Below are 27,686 nucleotides of genomic sequence, written 5' to 3' on the forward strand. Positions count from 1 at the left end.
CAGCAAAAGCTTGAGTCTCGTGCCAAAAGAACAATGTTTTCAATCCTGTGACGCTGTCCTGTCTATATCCAATGAATTCACTTTCAGTCACCGTTATTCCATTTGTAGTCCAGTGATGACAATGTGAGGCACGTCAGTTGATGTGCACACACTAAAAGGCTTTTAAAAAGAAAACTACCTCTGTTTCTTTCCTGTGACTCTGTCTGATAATTTTAAAAGTGTTTATGTAAGGCAAATGCTGAAAATAGAGATGTACTAAATAAGTTGGTTGATGTAACACAACCATATCCTGGCACCTTAGAGCTAAAGCTAAACATCTTAGGTAAGCAGAGAATACAAATACACCAAACTGATAGTCTATATTATCTTTTTTTGGAAAAGAAACACAGGAATGATTTTAAAAGCATGTGATTGGTTGCTTGGGTGTTCATGATATTAACATTAGTCGATTCTGATGTGATACAGACTTAAAAGAATGTTGCTTTCAAGAGTTAGCAAAAATAAGCAACATTTTAACCATAATTGCTTCTATATTTTGGTCAATAGCAGAGTGGGCAAGTGAAGGTGATGTGAGCTATTTGCAGCCAAGACTAATGTTCTGTCTTAATCAGCTAAGCAGCTCAGCACAGTGACTAAAGCACAGCTCATTCACAACCATAGAAAAACTCTGCCACTGTTTACTGCACAGGCCAACAGGGAGTAAAGTGACTCACTCATTTTCATTTCACAATGCATGTACATGAATGAGTGAATGGTATTAATGTTATTAATAAATAACTTGGACACTATTGTTAAGAGTGTGAAGTAGGCCTACCCTATATATATATATATTTTTTTTTTCACAGAATGAAGACCTAAATAAAAACATAAACTATTCAAAAGTGCTACATACTGGAAACTAAAAGCACAATTTACATGTTAATCTCCATGCTGTCTTTGAACACTGATGCACGTCTATTCTTGCAGGTACGTACAATCTGTCAATCACTGCTGGCATGTTATAATTGTCTTTTACGGCAACTTCTAAACTACCCGCCCTGTAAGACTTGGTTTCACCTCCTGGCAAGGTTTGCGTTAGTACCAGTCGAACACACGTTTGTACTATCTTTATGGCCAGAAGTTGGTAGTGCTGAAGTATAAGACATCAGGGATCAGTCACGTCTCACGAAAAACTTTTGCGGCTGACCAGTTTTGAGTCTGTTCATAGGACCAAGGGCGTTGTCACGTATTAGTTTTAGAAACTTCTCGGGGTGTTGCTTGCCACATCCAAGGCTGGCTACATAATTTCATTCGTGTTTGTCACGGAGGGGAGGAGGTGATTCCTATTCGTCGCCATCTTTTTGAGTGGGATTCTAGCTAGCAAGTCAGCTAGGTTAGTCCTCAGGGCAACGATAGGACTTAACTCGGCTTGAAATTCTTTGCCATCTTTACTGTCAACAAAACGTTTTTGTATTTGGAAGTCTCGGCAGTAGCGGCAGGAAACGAGACAAGAAGGGCAGCCTACGTTATAAACAAGGCCATACGAATCAAATCTCTGCTCCAACGATACTCTATCCAGACGAACTGACTGCGCCCCGTTCTCTTTTGGATGACTTAACCTTAGCTAGCTAGTTAGCTCACTAGCCTTGGCTAACTACTTGCTAGCTACTTTGTGCGCATTGAATCTTGTCCCAGACCTGGCCTTTTGGACGGGTAAGTAAGTTTGACATTCTTACGCAACGGTTTGCATTATATACACCGACAAATACAGAAGTCGCATAACCATGTGTATATTCTATCCTCGACATTGCATCATGTGGGGATAGCTAACTTGTTTTCAATTTCTGTAATCGATGCTTGTTTGATTGCTAGCGATAGTTAGATAGCTAACTTAGCTCCTGTCTAGCTAGGAGCTAGTGGCTTTAATCTGAATTTAGCTAGCTTGTTAATGTGTCACTTAGAGAAACAAACTACATACACATTGTAGCGTGGAGACTTTGGAGTAGCCAAAGGCTGAGAACCACCCAACTGATGCCTAACAAGCGTTAAAGTTATCTGTCTGTGATGTGACGTGAGGTAGTAAGCGAGTTAGTCTCCATAGCTTTCTCCAAATCCAACCTAGCTAGCGAGCAACTTGTGTTGGGCAAACTGACTGGCAGTCAGCGTCATTTGAACTAACTTAAGTTTGTCAGTTCGTTTGTCTTGGTTTTATGACATGGCTTTGTAACAGTTTGATTTGTATCATCTTTGTGAAGGCCAATGGACTGTTAACGGATTTAACTTACTGTTACTTGTCACTTTGTTTCTAGCCCTCTAACGTTATGTGATCCAGTTGGCTAACCTACCCATTAGCTTATTAGCTTGTTTTGGTGCAGTGGCGTAGCTCACCGTGTTTTTCTGTAGTGATAAATGTCATGCAATAAGACTCGTCAACTTTCACAGAAGGACACGAAAGGATTTCACGCCATGGATTTGGGAAACTTGTTTGGAATTCAGTTGCCTTAACCAAAAACAGCATATTGCGAGCATCCGTTGCTGCTGTCACCTGGAAACAACGACGGCTACCTTGATCGCCAGTGTCAGCGAAAATGTATAACGATTGGAATTGCACACAATTATGTCAGGAAGCACATTGTTTTCTTCAAGTATTTACTTGATACTGTGTTCCTCTGACTCGCTTAGCCGTTTCATTTAGTCATGACCCTCCCTATTTTTCTCCCCAGCGCAGCCTCGCTGGCGGTGGTAACTCGTGCTGTTCTTGTGAACAAAAAGGCATGTAATAGAGTCTACGACTGTCCAAAACAGGGCGTTCACACCAACTGATAAGACCAATCATAAGCCATGTAAACAAAGAAGCTGGCATAAGTAAGTCATCGATTAATAGTTTGTGTAACGTTATTACTTGTTCGTGAACAGCATTCATGGCTAGCTAGAAACGTTAACGTTCTGACGTGCGCCGCATTCCTCATTCTATGTTGACATTGCGTAACACTCACTAGTCAGCAAGCCTCTCAGCGTCTCACTGTCCACACGGCGACCTAGGTACTTCTTCAATCAAGTCTTACTGTGTCATATATATGTTTTGAAACCTTTTTGACCGAACCTCATTCACCTTATCCTACAGCTACATAATATTATGACCGCAAACTATACTGCGTAACCTTATTAGTTCAAGTAAACATTGAACCTCAAGGTAAGGTACTGCGTACATTACCCTTTGACTGAACGCTTTATTTGCAAAGGCTTTTTAATGGGGCTATACTGTGTGTAATTATTCATCAAGCATGTCAGACTACCCGTTTAGCTCATTAAGCGTCTGCATAGTTGGCAAATACACCCTGTTACAGTAAAGATTTAAACATGTTGTCGACAAAAGACCTCAGTGTGTAGCATAATTCTGAGTGGTAATTCGGAATATCTATCAGAGCTCCTTGCCAGCCTTAATAGGGCCTATTTATTTGATTGGTGCTTGTTTAATTATTATTATTTGCATCTCTATATTATTAACAAAGATGTTTTTTGTTTGTCATGCTCAAAGCTGATGAGCTCTCAGTAGGATTGCGATGGACAAGAGCAGATTGGTCAGAGTATGAAACGGGTGGATTCATTTTTGGCAAGAGAACCACCTCTGGTGGATGACAGACTGGTTAAGTGTTTTCCCCGCAAACATCTTACAGAAAAATGTCCCAAGTTGTAAAATTAGCACAGTGCATTCGGATAATAGTGTTAGCAGAGAGGAAACAACCACATCCTCCAAGTATAGTTGACTGTACTCACATTGTCTCATATTCTGGGAGTTCAGTAGCATTCACAGTGTACCATTTAGAAGCATTTAGTCTGGTAGAACAAGATGTGGAAGCAAACCAATAACTAAATTGGCAGATTTGTTGAAGCTGGGTGGTTAACATCCCTGAGAATATTTGTTTGTTAATATTGATATTGAATATGTGTAGATTGATATTGTATCATCACTATAGTCCCATGTGGTATTGCACCAAACACATTCCCCTTGTATGAAAAGTCAAGAACGGAGGTTGCTTATGTTGCGCCTACAGATCAGACACTTAACATACATGTGCTGTGTATGTTTTTTCATCTAAAATAAATAAAATGTTTCAATAGCTACCAAAAGGAAGTGATTCTGAAGGGACAGTGCAAAGATGCAGGGATTTCCAAGGTCCTTATACAGTCTCTGTGTCTTGAGAATTTGTTTCATATACATTTTATTTTTAAGTAAGCCTATTTATTTACATTTCAAAGCAGGAGGAATGTAAACAAATGCAATGAAAGACCTGAAGTTGGGCTGGGCGGTGTATTGACTTTTTAAGGTATATTCGACATAATTTTATACATGATAAAGGATGAAACAATACCATGTATAGTGATATAGTTTGATATTTTGTTTCATAAGCCATTTTCCCCCTTAAAGCCATGCCAGTGTTTGCATCTCTATTGCCATTCAGCCTAAAATTACAGAGATGCTTTTTGGACCGTATCGCCCAGCCTTAACCTGAGGCATTGTGCATAGAATGTATGGGAATATTCAGGTGTACTTTACTGTATCATGCACCCGGAGTTAAATCATTGTTGGGCTGAAAATGTCCGGTAGTGCTCACAGCTGCATTTGGACCTGGAGTATGGTCTGTTCTTGATGTCCTTGTTACCTTAGCAAGATTGTGTTGTGCAGTTAAATATGCATGTTGTAGCCGCTTATTGTTTGATTAAGCTGTAACTTCTGTGTGATTTTCTCAACTGTGTGATTGCAGAAGGCTGTTAACTGGGAATGTTATTTTCATAAAAATAAGCCAAGGAGAAGGTGAACATGAGATGTAGTCTGTGTTTGTTACAATAGTTGTCCTGTTAAAAAGCCATACGAGTTCTTGTGATTCTGGTCATCTATCTCCAAAGTTAGGTATGATCTGACCTCAGCCAAATCACCATGCTTCCTGAACAGTGTGCTGAAATGCTCATTGCACAAGGGTTAGAGTAATTTGATCTTCATAGATATTCATTCCCTAAAACTATGCAGTAGGGATGTGCATTTTGGTCATATTGACAGCTCAAGTACTCGACAGAGAAAGTGAGCAAGTACTTAAATACTTAAATTCAAGGGGGGTGGTGGGAATTGATCTCGCAACGAGTGTAAATAAATCACCAGCAAATCTTTGGCTACCATTTTGGCTATTAGCTGTGTTGTTCTCTCAACTCTGCTAGCATTGCATGTACGCCTGTCTAGTTGGAGACGTTATTCGTGTCTGGTTGGCATCATCTTTTTTTCTTGACATTTTGTGTTTTAAATGCGAAGTGATGGCCCACTGTACCAGGAGTGAAGTTATATGACAACATTGTTAGCTTGCTAGTGCTACAAAGTGCTGTCTATTTCAAGGTTATTCATTTTCTACTCCAAAAAATACTTCCAACCTGAGTTTTCAAGCAACGAATACAGCCACAATACAACAAATACGATTCCAATACTCTGCAGCCAAGTTGAGTGAGCGAGGCTATTTGCTATTTGCTCCATTTCCTTGCTCGATAACTGTCAATTGTGACATTATAAAATAGTTGCCTGTAATTCTGCTCTCTCGCTTTGAATGAATGCAATGCTAATGTCCTGCAATTCAATTGTTGAAATTTGTAAAACGTGGAGTGATAACTAGCGCTGAAGAGTCAAAGGTAGGTTGTTCCAGGATGTCCTCACTCATGGAATGCCTTTTGTCCAATCAGAACATTTATTGTGTCGCCATGATCGATCATTGCTGTCACCTGCGAGTACTCGATTAGTCGAGTACTTGTGCCCATCCCTACAATGCAGACCACTCCCTAGTGGGATGCACAGCAATGGCCCCTTGTGCTGTTATAAAGGCATATCTTGCTATCTGTAGGCCTGATTAGGAAACCTGGCATTTGGTTTGTATCAAATGTTAGCACAGCATATGTTTTTATTTGGCAGCAATTAGCCCTCATGTTCATTGAGAAGAAAGACAGTTAGGCCCTACATTGTTCATCAAAACACTGGATTTTATATTTTCTGTTGCACTTATTATCCACACGATTGATTCTAAGTAAAGGTGAATTTTTTTTTTTACTATTATTTCTGACTGTCAATCCACCCCTCTAATGAAACATTATTAAGATAGGTATGATTGCCTGCAGTTGAACAAAGAGATTCCTTGTAAAAGACTTGTTCATGTAAGTGTGTAATCAGACTGAAATGCCACAGATGTCTGAGATGTTTCTGTGGGCTGTATGTCAGCAGAGTGCAAAATACCTACCGGTACCCCACCTTTAACTACATAAAGAGTAGACATAGGCCAACCTATTCTACATTTAGTCCATAATGCACGTTTGTTAATTTCCTCTTGGTTTTGGATTTAATGCCAGTGATAGGTCCAGCGATCCTGTTATGTAACAGATGCAAGTTGATTTTTACTTCGCATCAGCCTGTCAGACCTTTGAGAATCTTTGAATAAGCTATATAAGGCCTATACCTGCAGGAGGAGTGTCTCTGGCTGCGGGCGTAGCTGTGCTATGATCCTGAGCTCAGCCTCTGGTCTTGGTCTGGACTTGCAACGTAGATGTGACGCACTGACCTCAGCAGTGATGTGCTGGCCTAGTTCCAGGAAATGGCAAGAGTCACGATGAGTGGCGAGAGTGATTTAGCTGTGGTGTGAATGCTTTGCAGAGGTTAAGACCCCACAAATCCAAAATTAAAGCCTACCCTGCTTATGTGAGATTAAAATGTATCACGTCCCTTTTTCTTGCGTGACCTATGAGGGAATTCCCATCACTGGACCAAATACACATAATCCTGTTCAATCAGAGAAGAGGGCAAAGTTCAGACCCGGAAGTACAGGGCTAGAATTACCACCACTTTGACGCTGATATTGTGACTTCTGGAGTCCTCTGTTACTAAATCTCTGTGTCATCTGTTCTTCCGTGGACACATAGCCTAGGTATAAGTATTTCATCAGTCCAACTAATGAAATAAGGCATTGTTCTCACAATGAACTGTGCAGAACTAAACCTGGAATTCTCAAGTCCGGTCATTTGTTTATTTGCACACACATATGTCATCTGAAGAGAATTGATATGGGTCCAGGGAGTGGCAAGCACTATCAAAGTACGTTAAAGGGAAACACTGGGGTTTTTCAACCTGGGCCCTATTTTTAGATCCAAACATTACAATTACAATTAATGATCGAAGTCCAGCACTGAGCTGAAAACTAAAACTTTGATAATCGACTACAGGCACCGAGAATTTGTAGAGGTAGCTTTAAACATAGCTTCTCTGTTTCTCTTTCTCGCACACATAGAGACACACACACACACACACAAAGTTTTGGCACATCCAGCCATTTTTTGTGGACAAAATAATAGACTTGCCTCAAGACATACAGGAGACCACAGTGATTTAAAAAAATAAATTATAATCTCAAAGTGATACCAGTGTTTCCAGATCCAATTTACAGATCCAACTTAAATCTCTGTCTGAAAAATTATGCTGTAAACTGTTAATACTCAGTATAATATTTCAACTGCTCTAGAAATTTAGCATCCCGAGACACACACATATCAAAATACGTGTCAGCACAGGGCTAAATACTTAGTGTGGCCAAAATTATTTGAGATGATAACACTAGTGCCTTCATGATCTGTCAGTGTCATAGAGTATTGCGTTGAACTAGTTTATTCACGTCAGATCTTTTGAAAAGCTCTCAGATTGCTGGCATCTTTGCTTGAGGCATTTTAAGATGACATGTTGGGTGACATGCAACAGCTATCATTTTGTTCTGTTCAAAATGGTTACCAAATGGTGACAACATTCACTATCTAAAATGAATGGCTAAAAAGAGCTCATCCATGCATGCCTCAGTACTATGAGTGAATACCCGCATATTTTAATGTCAGTTTGATTTCTCCTTTCTTTCTGAACATGGACTGTTAACATATTACCATATTGAAATGTATCTGGCTCTATTTGTCCATGTTGGATTTTTTTTCATGCCCAAACCTTTTTGAGGTTGACCGCTCTACATCCGTGTTCCTGTTCTGACGCTGTGTACCACTGCTTTATCTCCGGTGACTCCTCTCTTTACTGTTGCCCTAGCTTGTCCAACCACATTCTTTAGTGTTTGTTTGCGTGCGACCAGGGTTGTCCTGCTAACAACAGTAGCTACTGCTAACCTGTTAGGCTGCAACTAGCACAAGTCAAAGGAGCTTTATTGTAACCTGTTTCAGGGTCCACAGTAGCCAAACTGAGAGTATCATTACTCCCATTCTTCTGCAGGGTCAACCAAAGATTGGGAAAAGACTAGGATAGCCCATGGAAGGGTTCATTTTTTTTAGTTCAGCCTATACAGAGAAAACAGCTGGATAGGATGGCTCAGGACAGACGAGGGTGGAAACAATTCACCAATGGCCTATGTTCCGAAAGGAATATAAAGGCCTAACTAACTAACTAATACAGAGAAAAATCAACTTTATCTCAGGGTTCCTGCATATAGTAGACTAACAGGGGCTGTCCTACTGTTGGGAGAAGCTTTAGGGAGGAATGGTTACTTCCTCAGTCCGAGTCTCTTGATGCTGTGGTAGTTCTACTTGTGTGGAAAAAATGTGAAGAACAGTTAATGGCATTTGTGTGGCTTCATAACACAATAATGAGCAGGATCATTCCTTGTCATCTTTGGATCTCATTGCCATGCCATTTTTGTGCTTCTTTTCCACATTCTAACTGTAGAAATGTCTTATGTTCCCACACAGTCTAGAAGTATAGGGGCCTATACAGATCTTGGACCTGTTAATTGTGGCCAATATTATACCCTAGCTGATATGTTATTGATTTTGATCCTCATCCTCACATGATTTTTTTTTATAGCAAGTGAACCGTGTACCTTTGCCATTGGCGTTGTCACACTGTAAACATTTGCGTAGCAGAGTGGCCCAAGGGGCCGGATGTACTTGCTTTGTTAGTGTTGAGTTTGCTGTGTAAGTGGCTGTAGGTGTCCCCTGAGTTTGCTGTGTAAGTAGCTGTAGGTGTCCCCTGGTCCCTGGGGGGCTCTGAGGCTGCTGACTGCTGCATCAGTGATATTGGTGTTAGTGGAGCTTGGTGGAGGAGCAGCATAATTAAGCCGTATCGGGCGGACAGCCTGTGTTAACTGTCCCTTTTCCTAGTATACCATCTCTCAGTGATCGTGTGTGTGTGTGTGTGTGTGTGTGTGTGTGTGTGTGTGTGTGTGTGTGTGTGTGTGTGTGTGTGTGTGTGTGTGTGTGTGTGTGTGTGTGTGTGTGTGTGTGTGTGTGTGTGTGTGTGTGTGTGTGTGTGTGTGTGTGTGTGTGTGTGTGTGTGTGTTGGGGAGCTTATTTACTAAAAAGAGGGGAAAAAAAAGATGAAAGCATGTCTAAAAAATGAATAAGTGTAGGAAACACAATGTTGTCAATCTCACTGTTGAGACCTAAAGTGTGCTGTTTTGCATTTTAAAAAGCTTGTGTGAAAAGATGTAGGCTTATTGATGAGCTCTCCAGAGACGGCAAGACTGTTTTTCCAAACCGAGATGCAGTGAAATTAGCATTTAACCTACTCTGTTTCTCTCCAGCATGTGCATATATTCTCGTGAAGATGCAGTGTGAGCTTGTCATTCAGTGAAGGTTACTTTTTCAGTTTGGCCCGGTGCTTATACCATATGGCATCATTATTACTATTGTGTCGTTACAGGTGCCCATGCAAACACTTCCTCCCTCTCGCAGATGAGTCATCGGCGGGGGCTGACGCAGCGCAGTCGCACTCGCACGCTCAGATAGTCCCCGGCGAGCGCGGCTGCGTCGGGCTCCCAGCATGCCCCCCACCAACCGGGCAGGGAGCCTGAAGGACCCCGACATCGCCGAGCTCTTCTTCAAGGAGGACCCAGAGAAGCTGTTCGCCGACCTCCGTGAGATTGGCCATGGCAGCTTTGGCGCAGTCTACTTTGTACGTTAGACTCTTAATTGATGGTTGATTTCATTTAATTTATTGGTTGATTGGATGACTTAAGTTTGTTGTAATGAATGTTATATATTGCTGTATCTCAGGACGATACGTAGGGTTTAGGGCTGCATTTAAGGTCCCTCATCTGACATTTTTACTTCGAAAAGGCCAATAGCAGCTGGCAGATAACCCTCAGTTTTAATGTTGCAGGAGGGACTTGCTAATAAATAATGAATTTCACTGAAACAGCCAAGTTTAACTTGCAGTTCTTAGCATCACAGTCTGATTTGAAAGCTATTTTTATGGCCGGCCTCACCTGTGTCTGCATCTCGGGCTCCCTCAGGCACGGGATGTGCGGACATCAGAGGTGGTGGCCATCAAGAAGATGTCCTACAGCGGGAAGCAGTCTAATGAGGTGAGGGACCCGAATCACCACACACACACACACACACACACACACACACACACACACACACACACCCCAGATGACACATGTTGGCATGAGGCTGTGTGAATTAGGCTGACAGCGTGGGCACTCACTCTGACCATTAAGAGAGACCTGTGGCATTTCTTGGCACACATCAGCTGTGTCTTCTAAGAAGAGCCACGTGCATCAGCCTATCTGCCCGTCTCTGAGTCGTTATGAGGGCTGCAGGTGAGCACAGTGAATCGAGCCAGACGCATGAATCATCCGAAATGTGCGTCTGCTCCCACCATGACTGATATGCCAGTAACAACTGACAAAAAAAAAAACGTAAGAATTGCACTTAAAAATTCCTTTTTCACGATAGCATCAGAATTCCTGAAAGTTTTTGAGACAGGCGGTATGTCAGATGTCTGAACTGTCACATTGTAGTCATACTGTTATTATCACGGGGCCTCATGCACGACATCACCCGCTCCTGTAGACGTTTCTCGTTTCTGCAAATGAGGACGGGCAAATACCCAACAGCCTCTTCCTGGTTGTCTGGGAGACGAGGCATGCAGCACTACAGGAATTAAAGGAAGAAAAAAGATCTGTTGATAAAACCGGAATCTAGCAGGGAGTTCATGAAACCACACACAAAGCCTATTGGTATTTTTACATGGAACACCCCGTCTCTTATAACAGTGTGTGTCCTGGGAACTTTGTAGATGTTCATGGCGCTAAACTTGAATTTGACCTATTTTTTAGAATGGAAGCAATCATTCTAGTGAAGGGCCTGCTGAAGGTCTCGAGATGACCCTGCGTAACCATGAAGCAGCAAGGTCGCTGTGCTGGTCATAGTGCTTTTCCTTGTAATTTCCGATTAGCGCTTATCAGATTAGTCATAATCTCTCTGTGCTAACAGGTCTTTAAAAGCCAGGAAGCTGTCGCGCCATTCAGCCGACTGTTTACTAGTTTGAGGCCACCTTTGGTCCAGCGTCTGCAATGGTGTGGTTGTCAGTAAACTCAGGGTTAACTTGGGTGACCGTTAATAGTTAAACACAGATTAACTCAGTGGGCCGACTAGAGTTGTTGGAAGAATATTAGGAGGAAATGGATACTTGTTTCTGTCCTAAAAGGGAGGCATAGTGGTACCACTTGGCATGAGGTGAAACTTAGAGAAAGTTTTTAGAAAGGATTTAAAAGAAAAAAAAACTCAGGAAGGTCCCCATCATTGGCATAAGTCATATGAGAGGGATGGCATAAATGTTTTAGCAGGGTGGTAGGCACTTGCCACTATTTTTTACCCTCTTGTTCATTTTATTCTACTTTACACTGATGAATAATTGAAGACCTATTAGTTCCTTAGGGTCATTACTGTCATTGGTCTCTGACATGCACCATGTGATAATATGGTTGGTGGAGTTTTTTCCCCTCATATTTGATGGCTTTACTATTTGGGAACAGATGTGGTTAACCTGGCTTTGAATGTGTTCTGAATGTTATTGGCACACTGGCGCTAGCTCAGGAATTTTCACCGTTTTATGGATCAGCTTGTATCAAAGGTTAAGATTGTGTGGTGTTCAAAGCGGGGAACAAAATTAGCACCCGTCAAGCGCCGATGGCATGTAGATTTCTGTGTCTCTCTTCAGTCTGATCATGTTACAACGGCGTGCCATATCTACGGGACAGGGGGAGGGGGGGAGAGACACGCAGAGCATAAGTCTAATAGCAAAACAATTACACAGCCCAAAGAACTTCTACAGCTGCCACCGATGTTATCAAACCTGAGGCAACCAGCATTACCTCAGCTAACCTTACTACAGGTACTGAATACTTGAGCACTTTTTTCCCTCTACTAGCCACAAAAAGTGAATTTTGTTTCCTGGTTTTACTTGCAGAAATGGCAGGATATCATCAAAGAGGTCAAGTTCCTTCAAAGAATACAGCACCCCAACAGCATAGAGTACAAAGGCTGCTATCTGCGGGAACACACAGCATGGGTAAGAGCCTCTCTCTGTCTTGCTCGCTCGCTCACTCACTTGCACACACATCAGACTTGTAATGGTCTTGTCTAAATGCATACACGGCATAAATTACATTTCGCAACCTCACAGTGTTGCAAGTGAAATATAAACAATGACATCACGTTAGGTCCAAAAATAGAGTTTTATTGTTGGCTGATATAAAAATGTTTGGAAGACTTGATTTGGCCTACGTGTATGTTTCTGTACACATCCTTTCGCACAAAGTATGTTTTGTTGATGGTCTAATCCCTAAGAGAAAAAAACCTTTCTCCGCAGCTGGTCATGGAGTACTGCTTAGGGTCGGCCTCAGACCTCCTTGAGGGTAAGCAAACCGTTTTACTTCTTTCTCTGTTTCCCCTCCGTACACCGCATCTACAGCAGTGTGCAGCTGTGACGGACACCATTCTGATGTTCTCATGTGCTGTCAAACGCTTTAGACATTGGTCAATCATACCGGCAAGTCAAATCTTGCCCGTTCCTGTTTTTCCCTTTTGTGGGTGTGTGATGTTGACATCCTCGTTTCCACTTCCAGTCCACAAAAAGCCCCTTCAGGAAATGGAGATTGCAGCAATAACGCACGGTGCTCTGGAGGGCCTGGCCTACCTTCATTCCCACAACTTGATTCACAGGTTAGTGCGTGAGCAGCTGCACTCTCTTTTGAAGATGACTCACATGGATGCATCCTACACAAGACAATGCTGTTTCTTCATCAATACAGCAGGCTGTTTTTATAGAAGTGGCATCTGCGATATGGATAGGCAGATCCGGACTAACCTGTGTTTTAATTGAATGCAGCTCTTTTTCGATTTTTCATGCGAGTAAGTAGGGCAAACGTGCGCTCTGATCAGATGGATGGGTGGCAAAGTGCACTTCTAGCGATGAACTTACTATGACTAATACCTGCTTTGGGATTTCTCAGCTGGAGCATGATGTTTCACGGGTAACCTTGTGCGTAAAGAGAAATATGACTCATACAAACAGATGCTGAAGTAAACATTTTGAAATCAGCACAGTATATATTATTCCTACAGCTCTTACAGTGACTTATGAATGGTTGTTTGAATGGTTGTCTCCATATTGCTTTTCCTGTGAGGAACTTAAAAGTTTCAGCATAGAGCCTATTTATGTTTGAAGGTCTTTTCATGATGCAGAACAGATGCAGAACAGATATCAGACATCTTCTGCGCAGTAATGGACAATGAATCTTTCCCTATCGACATTTTAATTATTACCACGCTTTTTTCCCACCGTAGTATTCTGCCAGGCTTTGGCATTATCATGATTGAGCTTGATATGCATTGTGCTGTCCTTCCTCTCCTCTTTCAGAGATATTAAAGCTGGGAACATCCTGCTGACGGAGCCCGGACAGGTCAAACTGGCAGACTTTGGCTCGGCCTCCATCGCCTGTCCTGCAAACTCCTTTGTGGGCACGCCATATTGGTAAGCAGGCCAATCTATCTACCTGCTGCTGAATTGGAATATGGGTTGCAAATAATCCATCCAATCTTAAAGTCAACCCTCCCTGAAATTGCCTCTCTGAGTAGCAGTCCACGATGTAGTTCCATCTTCTTTTTTTTTCAACTGGTGCCAAAAATGGGATGGAATTCTGAAGTATTTAGATGTCTTCATTAGCATTACTGATTTATCTGATGTTGGACTTCCTGTCTCCCTCTGTCAGGATGGCCCCAGAGGTGATTCTGGCTATGGATGAGGGGCAGTATGACGGCAAGGTGGATGTCTGGTCCCTCGGTATCACCTGTGTAGAATTAGGTAAGGACACCTGCTTACAGTCACAGGCTTAAGAGGGAGCAGATGCATTGGAAGGCAGCGCAGTGTGTTGTATTTTACGCATCATTGCAATATGAATTTCTGTGTTCTGTCAATCTGTTCATCACTGGCTAAAAGGCCACGTTATTGTTATCATGACACTCACATTGAGGACTAGGCTGCACTCAAAATGGTGCTTTTTAAACCATTTCTCTCAGGAAGACGGCAGACTCTAGTGAAAAGCTGCAATCTTAAATGATGTTTCCCTGGTTTTAAACTATTCTGTGGTACTTTTAACATGGCGGTTATCAAGTGATTTATTCACCCCTGGTCTGCCTGCACCTCCGACTACGAGACGGGATGAGAGAGATGGAAAACGTGGTTACCTTCCTAATACCATCTGTTCCTGTATCAGTAGTGATGGGAATGTTTTCATAGTCCAGCAGTGGGTAACGTTGATGTTGGGAGAGTAGGGGTCCTGTCCCGATCAGCCCTGTCCTGAGCCAGCTGATGTCCCGCTCATTACTACCCCCCTGGCCCAGGAATTCTGCTGATTAGCACAACCAGATGGTTCACATGGAATGCCAGGGAGGACTTCTGCTGACTGAACCTGCAATTTTCAACTTTGCTGTATTCTAGGGTTTTCCACTGTTAAGCAGGCCTGGGTTTTACTAGGCCAAAATGGTACTGTGAGGTCTATTATATGTTCTTCATATGTGGAATGTATCTGAATAAAATTCAGAGCAATTGAGGGGTGCAGTAGAAAACGACCATTATTTGTTTTATCGCATCCACGAGAGGGTGAAGGTGACGAACGCTTATTTCTGGAGCAAGGATAGACAAGACTTTGGTGTGTGTGTGTGTGTTTGTTTGGAGGTTGAAACCCACCCGGTGTCATTCCTGTGGTACGTGTAGATTTGTTTTCCAGGGTGTAGCTGGTATCAGTTGTTTGTTTGGCAGCAGCAGTCAAACTAGATGCACCCTACTTCTGCCAAAGGAGGCTAAGCTGAAGGTTAAGGAGCAGTGGAAATATTAGTGCCATTAGGGACAGATAGGTTGAACAGTTTATATACTGAAGTGCAACACAAAGAAATCCCAACCCGTAATATCAAGGATGCAAATGAGTTAGTATGGATGCACAGAAGGTTTTTCATTTTGTAAGTTGGTGAAGGTCGAAATTGCATTTGTAAAAGGCATGTTTTTAATCTCTCCTCCTTCTTTCATTCTAGCGGAGAGGAAGCCCCCTCTGTTCAACATGAATGCAATGAGTGCCTTATACCATATAGCGCAGAATGAGAGCCCATCACTACAGTCTAGTGAATGGTGAGTGTGCTGAGCTGGTGTTACATGAAGCTCCATAGCTCATTAATTGAGCACTTGTTTAATGACAACTATGTGTGTCTTTCTGCGTCTGTCTCTTTTCCCACAGGACGGATTACTTTAGAAACTTTGTTGATTCATGCCTTCAGAAACTCCCCCAGGACAGGCCGACCTCTGAGGACCTACTGAAAGTAAGGACAGATAAACACACACACCATTATCAATGTTAGTGCCAAAATCTATCTCCAAACATCACCCATTTCCTCCATAAAGTCATGGTCTTAATATGATTGTCCAGCGTAAGGAAAGCATTACTGATCACTTTGCTCTTATTGCACCGCTGCAGCATCTGATGCGGCTCTTTAGCATTGCTAAAAACTAATGGTCCTAGAAAGCATCCCATCAGTGTCCATGCACTGTAACTTCCTGGTCTTTTGGTGGCCTCTGTAAGCCTTTGCCTTGATCCTCTAATCTTGTGATTTCTTGTAACACATAGGCACCTATTAAGCAGCACCCTAGACAGTCTCACTAGTTAAACTGGGCCTACGGTTAGTTTCCCCCCCCCCCCAAATATAATTATTAACATGCGCTGTGATGTGCAACGTGCCTTTGCTTCATATCCCTTCATTCTGGATTCTGCCCTCAATCTCTTTCTCTATCTCCCCCCCTTCCCATCCTTTTCCCCAGCACGCCTTTGTCTCGAGGGAGAGGCCAGACACAGTCCTGATGGACCTCATCCTGCGCACCAAGGAGGCGGTTCGGGAGCTGGACAATCTGCAGTACCGCAAAATGAAAAAGCTCCTGTTCCAGGAGGCGCACAACGGCCCTGCCGTGGAGGTTCAGGACGGAGAGGAGGTCAGGCCCTGTCCACCTTGTCTGTAGATACTATCCCCACCTCCCGTTCTGCAGACACTGTCCCACGATCCCATACACACTTTCTGTTGCCCCATGTTCCCTCTCCGTAGACAGTACATAATCATAATCATTCTGAATCATTACTTGACATGAAGGCAGAAACAAATCTGTTAAAATCACATCAGCCATTTGTGGACTGATCACTATGTTTAATGATTTGAGTTTGGACAGCCTCAACTCCCTTTTGCATTTAGAAGGCAGATACCGCTGATGTAGATGATGTCCCATCAGCCCTCGATGTAGGCCTCCAGGAAAATCGGATCACTCTGCCATGCAGTAAATCATTCACTTCTCTGCCCCCCCCAGGAGTCTGAGCATGGCGTGGGTCGAACTGGCACGGTGAACAGCGTGGGCAGTAACCAGTCCATCCCCAGCATGTCAATCAGTGCCAGCTCCCAGAGCAGCTCCGTCAACAGCCTGCCCGATGCCGCAGACGACAAGAGCGAGCTGGACATGATGGAGGGAGACCACACGGTCATGTCCAACAGCTCCGTCATCCACCTCAAACCAGTGAGTGTCATAAACTGCTAGGGTCAGGCTTCAGACAGTGATGTACTAGCAAAGGATAATTGACATCACAAACTCAATGTCTGGCTCTAATGTCACATTCTCAGCCTACCAAGGGATATTTATTTCGTCAAGTGCATTTCCAAAATGTCTGGATCTAGTATTTGAATCGTGTGTGTGTTTGTGTGTGTGCGTGTTACTTGATTTGTGGTCTACCAATTCCAGGGAGAAGAAGCGGGCTACCGCGAGGAGCCAGAACCCCGCAGCCGGCCGCCAGAGGCTCAGGCTGCACCTATACAGCACGTGCGGCACAAGCACAGAAACCGCGAGCACTTTGCCACCATCCGTACCGCCTCACTGGTGAGTCTCAGGTCCAGTCCCATCTACACATGAGCTGGGGCTGGCAGGTAGGGGTGGGGGTGGGTCTCCCTGGCTTTCTTATTTTCTCCTTTCGGTCTGTGTGTCTCTTTCTTTCTACCTCTCGATTACTTTTTCTGCCTCTCTTGACCCCTTATTTCTTAATTTCTTCATCTCTCTCCCTTTCTTTCTTTCTTTCTTTCTTTCTTTCTTTCTTTCTCTCTCTCTCTCAGGTGACGAGGCAGATGCAGGAGCACGAGCAGGACTCTGAGCTGCGGGAGCAGATGTCGGGCTACAAGCGCATGCGGCGGCAGCACCAGAAGCACCTGATGGCGCTGGAGAACAAGCTGAAGGCGGAGATGGATGAGCACCGCCTGCGCCTGGACAAGGAGCTGGAGACGCAGAGGAACAGCTTTGCTTCCGAGATAGAGAAGCTCGTCAAAAAACACCAGGCATCCATGGAGAAAGACGTAAGAAGGCAGATGAATTAGGATTACCAGAGTTTAATGTCAGAGACTCCATTCTTAAAAGGAGAAAAAAAAAACAGGCAGAATACAGACCTCACTCACTTGTCATATAAACAGAGCCACCATTTATATAAGGGACATGAGGACTACAAAGTTCTAGCTATTACTCAAGGATATCTATAATGTATTTTACTCAACCACAATTCATACGTGGTGGACCAAATCTCTAGCATATGCTTTGGCGGTTTTCAGGTGTAACCATGGACAAGCACAACTCTAGCTGTAGATCTCAGTTACTCCTAGATTGAAGTGTTAAAAGCGGCAAGTTGGGTTTAATTTCTAGGGTGGCCATTGAACGCTTCAGCGGTAGGATAGGTTAGCACTGCCCTGGAAGTGAACAGGAATTAAATTCATTTGATTTTTCCACTCTTTGAAGCCTGCCTGTAAACTGGCTATTTCCACTGATGAGAACTTATGACCTACCAGCACATGGAGTAGTTGCTACTTATCGTTTAAAGACTGTAAGAGTGTTTGTGTTAATCTTAAGAGGAATGTATGTAAGTAATGAGCATGTTACAGAGCAAGGAACTCAGAACTGGAATCGGGAGGTTTGCTCCTGAGAATTATTTTAAGCTGAAGGTGTATCATCTTTGGCCCCTGAAATCAAGACAAAAGAAAACAAACCAGATGCCATTTTGGCATGCCTAATAACACACATTCTTGGCACTGTCTGAGGTAGCTCGCTTTCGCAACCCTCTGCAAGAGAGACTTGTAACATCAGCACACGACGCTCTGAAATGAGGTCAAGCATGGGCACTGGAGCGCAGATATTCAAAGAAAGTAGTCAAGGTGGCTCTCTGTCAAACCATCGGAGCTCTGTCTTTGCCCCCCCCCCCCCCCCCCTCCTAACAGTGAGCCTTTCATGAGCCGACCCATGTCATCGGTATGCATGTAGAGAGAGAGCGCGAAAGAAAGGCAGCTCCATGTGTGTGAATCGCAACATCTCCGCTTCCACATCCACGTGCACGCCCACACGCTTTAACCCCTCGCAGAAAATCACCACTTTCATGTGGCCGAGATCTTCCCTTTGGAAAGTCTGTGAATATTTAATTTAATTTTTTTCTGTTGCAGGCAAAGACCTTTTCCAACGATGAGAAGAAGTTCCAGCAGCACATTCAGGTTCAGCAGAAAAAAGAGCTGAGCAGCTTCCTCGAGTCCCAGAAACGAGAATACAAGCTACGCAAGGAGCAGCTGAAAGAGGTACACACAGGCAGGCCTCTATACAAAACACTTCGTCATTTGTCTCAGCATCACCACACACACACACACACACACACACACACACACACACACACACACACACACACACACACACACACACACACACACACAAACATATATATATAGCAAGCAATAGCAAAACTATACGAAATCATATCATGAAATAAGTGTAAAAGCTGAAAGGTTTCCTAATTAATTGCCTGTCCACTGGCATTTCATTGCCATATTTGGTCAACATTTAAATGAAGGCTGATGATAAATCAGCTCCAAATGCACTGAATTCACTGATTTTTAGAAAGGCCTCCTCATCCTCGGAAGATGTTATTTGTGAAGTATATAATGAATAGGGTTGACTTTTTAGCACTGCATCGCAGCTTATGCTTGCATAACACACACACACTCTCTCTTTCTTTAACCATGCTAAGAGAGAGAGATTTGACGGCTAGCTAATTAAGAACTGTTATGTAGGATGGGGATGTAGGTTAAGCTAGGGATGACAACACAAGCCTGTTAAGTAGGCCACACTGAGTTAACCTAATCTGTTCTTCGCACATAACAAAAACAAAAAAAAAACGGCAATACAACCTGAATTATATGCATCATTTATATGCAGACATTGTTTGATCCTGTTTTTGGTTATCTTTCAGATATGGCTCTCTATTTTGATCATATGACTGGAAGGGTATTGTTTTCCCACTAATGTTCACAAGATCACACTCTTTTCGTATTTGACATATATACAGTATGTCTTATCCGCTACTAATTTCAGTGGTGCGAGTCATGTCAGCTAAATCTGACATACTGTAGTAGACGTAGTACCTTTCACTTAGGTGTTGCTCCTTGTAGTACGCGCTCTCTGAGTCAGTCACTTCAAAACAACGCACACACACACACACTCTCTCACCCTCAGATGTTTTTTTTGCCGCCCCATCAGGAGCTTAATGAGAACCAGTCGACGCCCAAGAAGGAGAAGCAGGAGTGGCTGTCCAAGCAGAAGGAGAACATCCAGCACTTCCAGGCGGAGGAGGAGGCCAACCTGCTGCGTCGCCAGCGCCAGTACCTGGATCTGGAATGCCGGCGCTTCAAGAGGCGCATCCTCATCGCCCGCCACAACGTGGAGCAGGACCTGGCCCGAGAGGTACGGTGGCCTGGCGGTAGAGCGCATCACCAGCATTTACATTTGTATTTTTGCAGTACAGTGCAGGAAAGGTAGACATTTTATCCATTAGGTATGTTCCTTGGGGATTGCACCCATCATGTTGATGCCATATTAGGATTTTGTTTTTATTTGATTAGTTCCCAGTCCTGGCACTGCTAAGCATTTAACTTGCAAATTGTCTTTTAGAATTTTGTCAACTTCAATTCAGCAGGTTTTCATTCTTCCCATCTGTTTAATCTCCCCCACCCCTCACTCTCTTTCCTATCTTCTTCCATCTCTTTCTTTCTCTCTCACTGTTCCTTCCTCCCTCCCACGCCTTCCACCTCGTCCCTGGTCCATCACGGCATGCCCCCTCAGGAGCTGAACAAACGTCAGACGCAGAAGGACCTGGAGCACGCCATGCTGTTGCGCCACCACGAGTCCATGCAGGAGCTGGAGGTGCGGCAGCTGGGCATCATCCAGAAGATGCGCGCCGAGCTCATCCGACTGCAGCACCAGACCGAGCTCACCAACCAGCTGGAGTACAACAAGCGGCGGGAGCGCGAGCTGCGCCGCAAGCACGTCATGGAGGTCCGCCAGCAGCCCAAGAGCCTCAAGGTGGGGAGGAGGGACCACGCAGACACAAACACCTTTGAAATGGCAGGAATGAAGCTCTGACCTGAGGGGTGCAGGAGAGATGGAAGCAGAGAGCAACAAACATGTTTACATGCCTTTTATCACGTGTTAATAGACATGTTTACAGCCTTTATCACGTGTTAATAGCTCACTGCTGCCATGTAGTTACAGGGCAAGATTGTCAACTGGTCCAAATAGCAAAGAGGACCGGAGCTGAGGTTAGGAGTGTATGAATGAATTCAGATCATTCATTTGCATGGCAACCGTATCAAAATCTCAGCTATATCCGTCGAGATGGGGGGTGGGTGATTTTTATAGGTGCATGTTCAGTGTGTGTGTGTGTGTGTGTGTGTGTGTGTGTGTGTGTGTGTGTGTGTGTGTGTGTGTGTGGAAAGAAACAATCTTCTTGAGGAGAAATTGGGCTTTGCATCTACAGGTATTAGCTGAAAGCCTTACAAGAGCTATCCATGGCAGACCCATTTTAAGATTTTTTTCTGTGCAACTCTGTCTGTTGGTCTTGTCTTCCTGTCTGTCTCTCCGTCTCTCTCCTTTGCCCCCCCCCCCCCCCCGTGTTCTCTCTCTCTCTCTCTCTCTCTCTCTCTCTCTCTCCCCCCCCCCTCTCTATTTCTGTTGTCTGTTTTTCCATCCGTTAGTCCAAGGAGCTTCAAATCAAAAAGCAGTTCCAGGACACGTGCAAGATCCAGACCCGTCAGTACAAGGCCCTGCGGAACCACCTGCTGGAGACGACGCCCAAGCCGGACCACAAGGCCGTTCTGAAGCGGCTGAAGGAGGAGCAGACGCGCAAACTGGCCGTCCTGGCCGAGCAGTACGACCACTCCATCAACGACATGCTCTCCACGCAAGCGGTGAGTCCGGCTTCAAGAAATGAATGAAAGACCGAATGGAGGGGGAAGGGAAAGAAAGGAGAGAGATGAGAAAAATAGAATGAAAGAAAGATTCAATTCAATTCAATTACATTTTATTTATATAGCTCTTTACAGAGCCCAGAGCCTGAACCCCCTTAGTGCAAGCACAATGGCAACAAAGGCAAGAAAAAAACTCCCTGTTAGTCAGGAAGGAACCTTAAGCAGAACCACGGCACATAAGGGGGGACCCATCTGCTTGAGGTCGGCCAGGTGGAGATAGGAAGGAGGGGGGATGGGGGGAAACAACAGGTGTTGTACACAGCCTGCATTTGGTAGATGTACATAATAAATATATATATATATATATATATATATATATATACAGTACCAGTCAAAAGTTTGGACACACCTTCTCATTTTTTGAGAAGTGTTTTCTTTACTTTTATTATTTTCTACATGGTAGATAACACTTTTTTTGTTTAGTACATCATTCCATATGTGTTCTTTCATAGTTAAAATGTCTTCAGTATTAATCTACAATGTAGAAAATAATAAAAGTAATGAAAACACTTCTCAAAAAAATTAAAGGTGTGTCCAAACTTTTGACTAGTACTGTATATATATATACACACACAGACATCCGGACATCCGGTGGTAAATACATGATACAAACAAGACTAGTTTAGTAGGTATACACTATGCTCATAGGGTTACTGTTACAGGGGTAAGGGGAGTAGGAACAGAGAAACATGTCGGTGGTGGCAATAATACTGTATATGTATTATGTATATGTATGGGGTAGAGTAAGTGTACGGCAGTGCGGTGGCGGTGGGTGCAATTGGCAGAGGGTTCAAGATCATGTTGAATAAAGTAAAAGAGAAACCCTAACCCTAGAGACTGGATGGAGGGAGTGTGTGCAAGCTCTCTTTCGCTGTGGTTCTACCCAAACTGATGTCTGAATGATTTGAATGTATACCTTCTTTATCCGGGTTAAGGGTAGTTAGAGAGGAACATCAATACAGCCTCTGTCCCTATCCCCTAATGAATGGCCCTTGAGTGCCCAGTCATTCTTGTGGCTCTCATTAGTACCCCCCATGTGTTCACATTTTTCTTTCCCTTACTCTTTCTGTGTGTGTGTGTGTGTGTGTGTGTGTGTGTGTGTGTGTGTGTGTGTGTGTGTTGCCCCCTGCAGCTGCGTCTGGACGAGGCTCAGGAGGCCGAGTGCCAGGTGCTGAAGATGCAGCTGCAGCAGGAGCTGGAGCTGCTCAACGCGTACCAGAGCAAGATCAAGATGCAGACGGACGCCCAGCACGACCGCGAGAGGAAGGAGCTGGAGCAGAGAGTGTCGCTCCGGAGGGCCCTGCTCGAACAGAAGGTGTGTGTCCCCGTCGCCACTGCAGCCCACCAGGGCGCCCGCTGGACATCCAAGAGATTTGCCCTAGCTGTAGATATGTCTGTATTTACAGCTCCTGGGGAGTCACTCAGATGTGATGTGAGTTTTTTGCGTTTGTCCCCCCAGATTGAGGAGGAGATGCTGGCCTTGCAGAACGAGCGGTCGGAGCGCATCCGCTCACTGCTGGAGCGTCAGGCGCGCGAGATCGAGGCCTTCGACTCGGAGAGCATGCGCTTGGGCTTCAGCAACATGGTCCTGTCCAACCTGGCCTCCGACGTCCACAGCCACAGCTTCCCAGGGGCCCCCGGGGTCTGGAACGCCCAGCACAGCGGCGCCAGCTCCCAGGGGCTGCACTGGGGAGGCGGCGGGGGCGGGAGCAGTGGCCACCACGGAGGCAGCCAGCACCATCACCATCCCCATCACCAGGGGAGTGGCGGAGGCCTCCAGCAGCAGCAGGCCTGGGCCCACGGGCTGCCTGCGGGGGGGCCGCCGCCCTGGGGCCTCCACGGTTCGGGGGGGAGCCAGAGGTCGAGCGGCGGGGGCAGTGGAGGGGTGCGGAACAGCCCCCTGGAGGTGCGGAGGACCTCCTCCGGGAGTCGGAGCGAGCAGGGTATGAGCAGGAGCGCCAGCATCGCCTCACAGATCTCCAATGGGTCGCATTTGTCCTTCACGTAAAGCCTCCCTTACACCAACCCCCCCCCACCCCACCTGTTACTAAATGCCCGCCTGGTGTCCCACGTGATGGTGGGGGACTTGGTGTGGTAATGAGAAAGGAGGAGTGGTGGGGGTGGTCCTGGGGATGGAGAATTGGCACAAGGATGGACTAACACCAAACCCCCCCTCCCCCTCCTCCTTTACATTTTTCTCATTCTTTCCCACCCTTTCTTTCTTTTTCTCTCTTTGTCTCTCCCATTTAATGTGTCCGTTCTGGCCGCTCCCTTCTCATCAGTTTTAAAGATGTTTCTTCTTGCTTCAGTTCTTTCGTATGGAAGCAAGTCCTACTACATCCGGGCAGTTCTGAAGGTTTAAGGTGCCGAGTTGTGGTCGTTAATCCTCCCCCGCACCCCCAAATCAGGTTGTTGTGATGTGGATCCTAGTCAGTGTGAAAATGTACATATTAGGGAATGTCAGGGGAGCACTGAAGCATTTGAAGAGCTCAGTACAAGCTATGCTATGGGGCTGTGCTGAGGGACTTTCAGGGGATAGTTCAGACAGGGTGAATGTTTGCTAACTGATGGCACGTGTAGCCATTACTTTTATTTGACTGTTTACAAAATGGCGATCATCTGAAATGATTTTAGGCTCTGTTCCTATTGCTTAAAGCCATCCACTTTAGAGTGTTACCATTACAGCTAAACAAACCTTTTTGGTACACTGATTGGTCTCCGTTTGCCATACACTTGTTTGCAATGGACTCACAATGAATTGTGGGATTGTAGGATTTGTTTTAACAAACGGTAACAAATAATTAGTGCCAACTACCAGCTAGAATGGGGGTAAAACACTCATGGGTAGCTAGTGTCAAAGAAGTTAATTTTACGTCACTTCACAGGTGAAATCCGCACAATGGATCACACTTATTTTATATTTAAAGTATATTTGAATATGATTTTAATAGGTTTTAATTTGATCTGATTTTATTGCTGCAGCCCTCCGTTTCTTCCCAGCCATGGTGAGACTGCTGGGTCTTGTGGATCTAACTCCCATCTCAAAAGTGTCCATGAAGTCTTTAAAAGACCCTTCCAGTTTGCCATCTGTCTCTTGGGCAGCTGTGCCAAAGTGGGGACGGAAGCAGGGAATTGTGATAGAACTTAAAAGGTCGTCCTGTCCATTTTGGAGCTTCAGAATTAGTTGACCGGTGTCTGATTTGGGAACTCCGAATCAGAAATGTGGGCTCAAGGTTAGAGGGAAAAAAAAGGAAGGTGCTTGGTCAGATTAGGATGTAATAAATTATGGTGGGTCATGATGTAATGATTTGTGAAGTCTTTTACGGCTTACTTGGAATGTGTTTGTGCATATGCAGTCTAGACTCAGGAAAAGAGAAATGGTCTTTGGTTGACAGATGATTACAAAGGGCTTGAATGCACCTTAGCACTGGTACTGAGGGACAACTAGTGACTGCTGGTGCAGAGAGAAGTAGTTGCCTCCAAGTGTCTATAGACCAGTATACTACTGTGAGATGATTGGTATGTAATGGTTGTCCCAGGAAAGGCTGCTGAGGATACTGAGGGTATGTTTGGTTGAGTTTGGTTGTGTATGTGGAATGTTCTAGTGCAGGGTATGGTCTGAGATTTAACGCAGAAGACAGGCGTGGGGTGGAGAAACCAAACCAGAACCTTCGGCCTCTTGTCACTCAGACCTCCAAATGCCAAAGCCAAATGCTGTCACTGCGTCTATGCAAAAGCACACTGCACAAAAAAAAAGTAACATAAGAACAATTAACAATGAACAATCAATTCAGTCTGTTACCCCACACACATTTGCCAAAAGTGATGACCGTATACTTGTACAATTCTGGCCATTCACTGTGGTGATTTGCCACATGCTTTGTCCCATCTGTATACAGTCCCATGGGCCTCAAGCATGCATTTAACACTCAAACCAATTGTGCCACCACTACTACTACTACTACTACTACTACTACTACTACTACTACTACTAGATCATGCTGCTTTCCTTAATAACTCCACCTTGTGTCATCTTTATACCCTTTATTCCCCCACCCCTCTCTCCCAGTACCCCTGTGTCTCCCCCCCTCCCCAGTGTTGGTGTCAGGAGGCTGTGAATGGTGATGTTGATTAGATGTGGGGGGGGGGGGGGGATTGGTTGGCTTTGCGACTAATGAATGTCTTGTCACAGGCGGCTCAGGTGCCGCTGCTGTTGCCCTCGCAAAACTCCCATCGTTCCAGGCATCCCTCTCGACTGCCCTCCTGCCCCTCCCGGCCAGGAGTCAGACTGCCCAACTGAGACCCCCCCAACCAACCACCCTCCCTCCCTCCCCTTTCAGAGGAGTGTTTTACCGATGACTTCAGAGAGTTTGTACAAAAATAAATCAATGTCTAAATGAAAAAGCTTGGAAATTGTTACTAATACCAAGGGTGACATGGCTTGGATATATATAGTCTTCAAGAGACGGTATAAAGTATGGGATGTATAGGAAAAGTTTGTTTATACTGTATATTTAGAATAAAAATATAGAATAAATCTAAAACAAATGTAAGGAGAAAAAAAACACTAAATTGAATTGCTTGTATGTAAAGACAAATAAGAATCAACTTGGTTTCTAACATGAATATTCAAAGAGAATTAACAGCATACAAAGGAGGTTCAAGACATAAGTGAAAAACAAAAACAAACAAAAAGCCAAATTGGTGGAAGTGGAACACACCATGTATTCATCCTGTCATATCTGCTATCGTCTGTCTCTGTGTTTCTCTCTCTCTCTCTCTCTTTTCAGTGGTTTATTGCAAACATCACAGTGAACTCTGAGCATTTCTTTATGGACCCCTTCATCATATAGACCCCCCACAAACACACACACACACAGACACACATTTGGGCCAGGTGAGGGACAGGGGTTTCTCTCTCTGTTAAACGTCACATAATTGTGTGTTAGAGTATATTAATGTTTTAAATGACATTCAGAGAGGCGATACCCTAGGAGAAACCTTTGCACAGTGTTTTTGGTGCCGATGGGTGCTTTAGTCTCCCATAAAAAAAATTCCCCGTTTCTTTTTACCCAGTGCAGGAGATTATTTAACAGACATTTTCACTCTTGTAAGATAACAATCACATTGGGAGCTCAACAGTGACTTCCATTTTATTTCCATGACCAGACCACAGTACCCAATCCCCGTTCTTTTACTTGCGCCCATAGTCCGGTCTACCTCCAGCAGTTCAAAGAGGAAATCCCTCGTCCTCCAGGGCTTTTGAATGTCTTCAGTACAACAACATGTGTGTCTTGCGTCCTAATAAATATGCACGGCACCCACTGACATGTTGCGACACGACACAAAGAAGCCAAACTCGTTTTAGACCAGCATTTAGCGAGTCCTACAGGACTGGTGCTAGGGATGAGACAAGAGCACAATGCCGTATATGTGTATGCTCGCCATCTAGTGGAGGAATGTGGTACTGCGGGGCATTTGCGCTCTCCAACCCTGTTTTGAGAACTGTTTTCTAAAGCATGAGAATTGGTTAAACACAGTTTCAAACGAGGCGGTCACCTCTGCATATAGTGTTTCGCCAGTATTCCTGAAACTTATGGTGGATTTTTTTATTTTTTTTTGTCTCAATGATTCAACATTACCATAACAATTCACATATAACCTGTATTAAATGTATAGATTGTGAAAAGCTGAATGTTTGTGAGATTACAAAAATGTACAAATATTCTTAACAAGCAACAGAGAATAAATGTAAAAAAGAAAAGATTCAGAAAAAACTTTAGGGGACAAATGTAATGTTTTGTTTGTAATTACTCCATTTGTTGGCAGAGGGCTACTGGACAAAGAATCAAATGTAATAAAGTAATTTTAGTATATCTCCCGTCTCATTCTTCCATGGGGTTATTTCATAAAGGTTATGTTGAGTGTCATTTTATGCATGCACCTGTTATGTAGTCCAAGTTGCAGTTTTAAAAAATTATACGTATGGGCCAGTATGG

General features: G+C 44.1%; 1 protein-coding gene across 3 annotated transcripts; it reads left to right on the forward strand.

Annotated features, from left to right (window-relative positions):
- Positions 1-686: 686 nt before the first annotated feature.
- On the forward strand, positions 687-27,563 carry taok1b (TAO kinase 1b). 3 transcript variants are annotated; one of them, XM_031572037.2, is made up of 20 exons: positions 687-966; positions 9,692-9,943; positions 10,284-10,355; positions 12,248-12,349; positions 12,650-12,695; positions 12,906-13,002; positions 13,700-13,813; positions 14,052-14,143; positions 15,370-15,463; positions 15,570-15,651; positions 16,148-16,315; positions 16,682-16,885; positions 17,108-17,242; positions 17,473-17,709; positions 18,838-18,966; positions 19,922-20,125; positions 20,504-20,743; positions 21,415-21,627; positions 22,820-23,002; positions 23,147-27,563. In XM_031572037.2, exons 2-20 carry the CDS (start codon positions 9,812-9,814, stop codon positions 23,693-23,695), a joined length of 3,093 nt encoding a protein of 1,030 aa, XP_031427897.1. In that variant the 5' UTR covers positions 687-966; positions 9,692-9,811; the 3' UTR covers positions 23,696-27,563. The 3 variants fall into 3 exon arrangements, with proteins under 3 accessions (XP_031427897.1, XP_031427896.1, XP_012678445.1); XM_031572036.2 differs by lacking the exon at positions 687-966 and adding an exon at positions 995-3,172; XM_012822991.3 differs by lacking the exon at positions 687-966 and adding an exon at positions 995-1,692.
- The last annotated feature ends 123 nt before the right edge of the window (positions 27,564-27,686 follow it).

This window comes from Clupea harengus, chromosome 8 (genome assembly GCF_900700415.2).
Source record: "Clupea harengus chromosome 8, Ch_v2.0.2, whole genome shotgun sequence".
Lineage (NCBI taxonomy): Eukaryota > Metazoa > Chordata > Actinopteri > Clupeiformes > Clupeidae > Clupea > Clupea harengus.

Excerpts from the sequence above, each read along its gene's own strand:
- taok1b (XM_031572037.2), top strand. The coding sequence starts at position 9,812 with ATGCCCCCCACCAACCGGGCAGGGAGCCTGAAGGACCCCGACATCGCC. Across the intron at positions 13,814-14,051 it reads TTTGTGGGCACGCCATATTG|GATGGCCCCAGAGGTGATTC; the intron begins GTAAGCAGGCCA and ends TCCCTCTGTCAG. Across the intron at positions 14,144-15,369 it reads TATCACCTGTGTAGAATTAG|CGGAGAGGAAGCCCCCTCTG; the intron begins GTAAGGACACCT and ends CTTTCATTCTAG.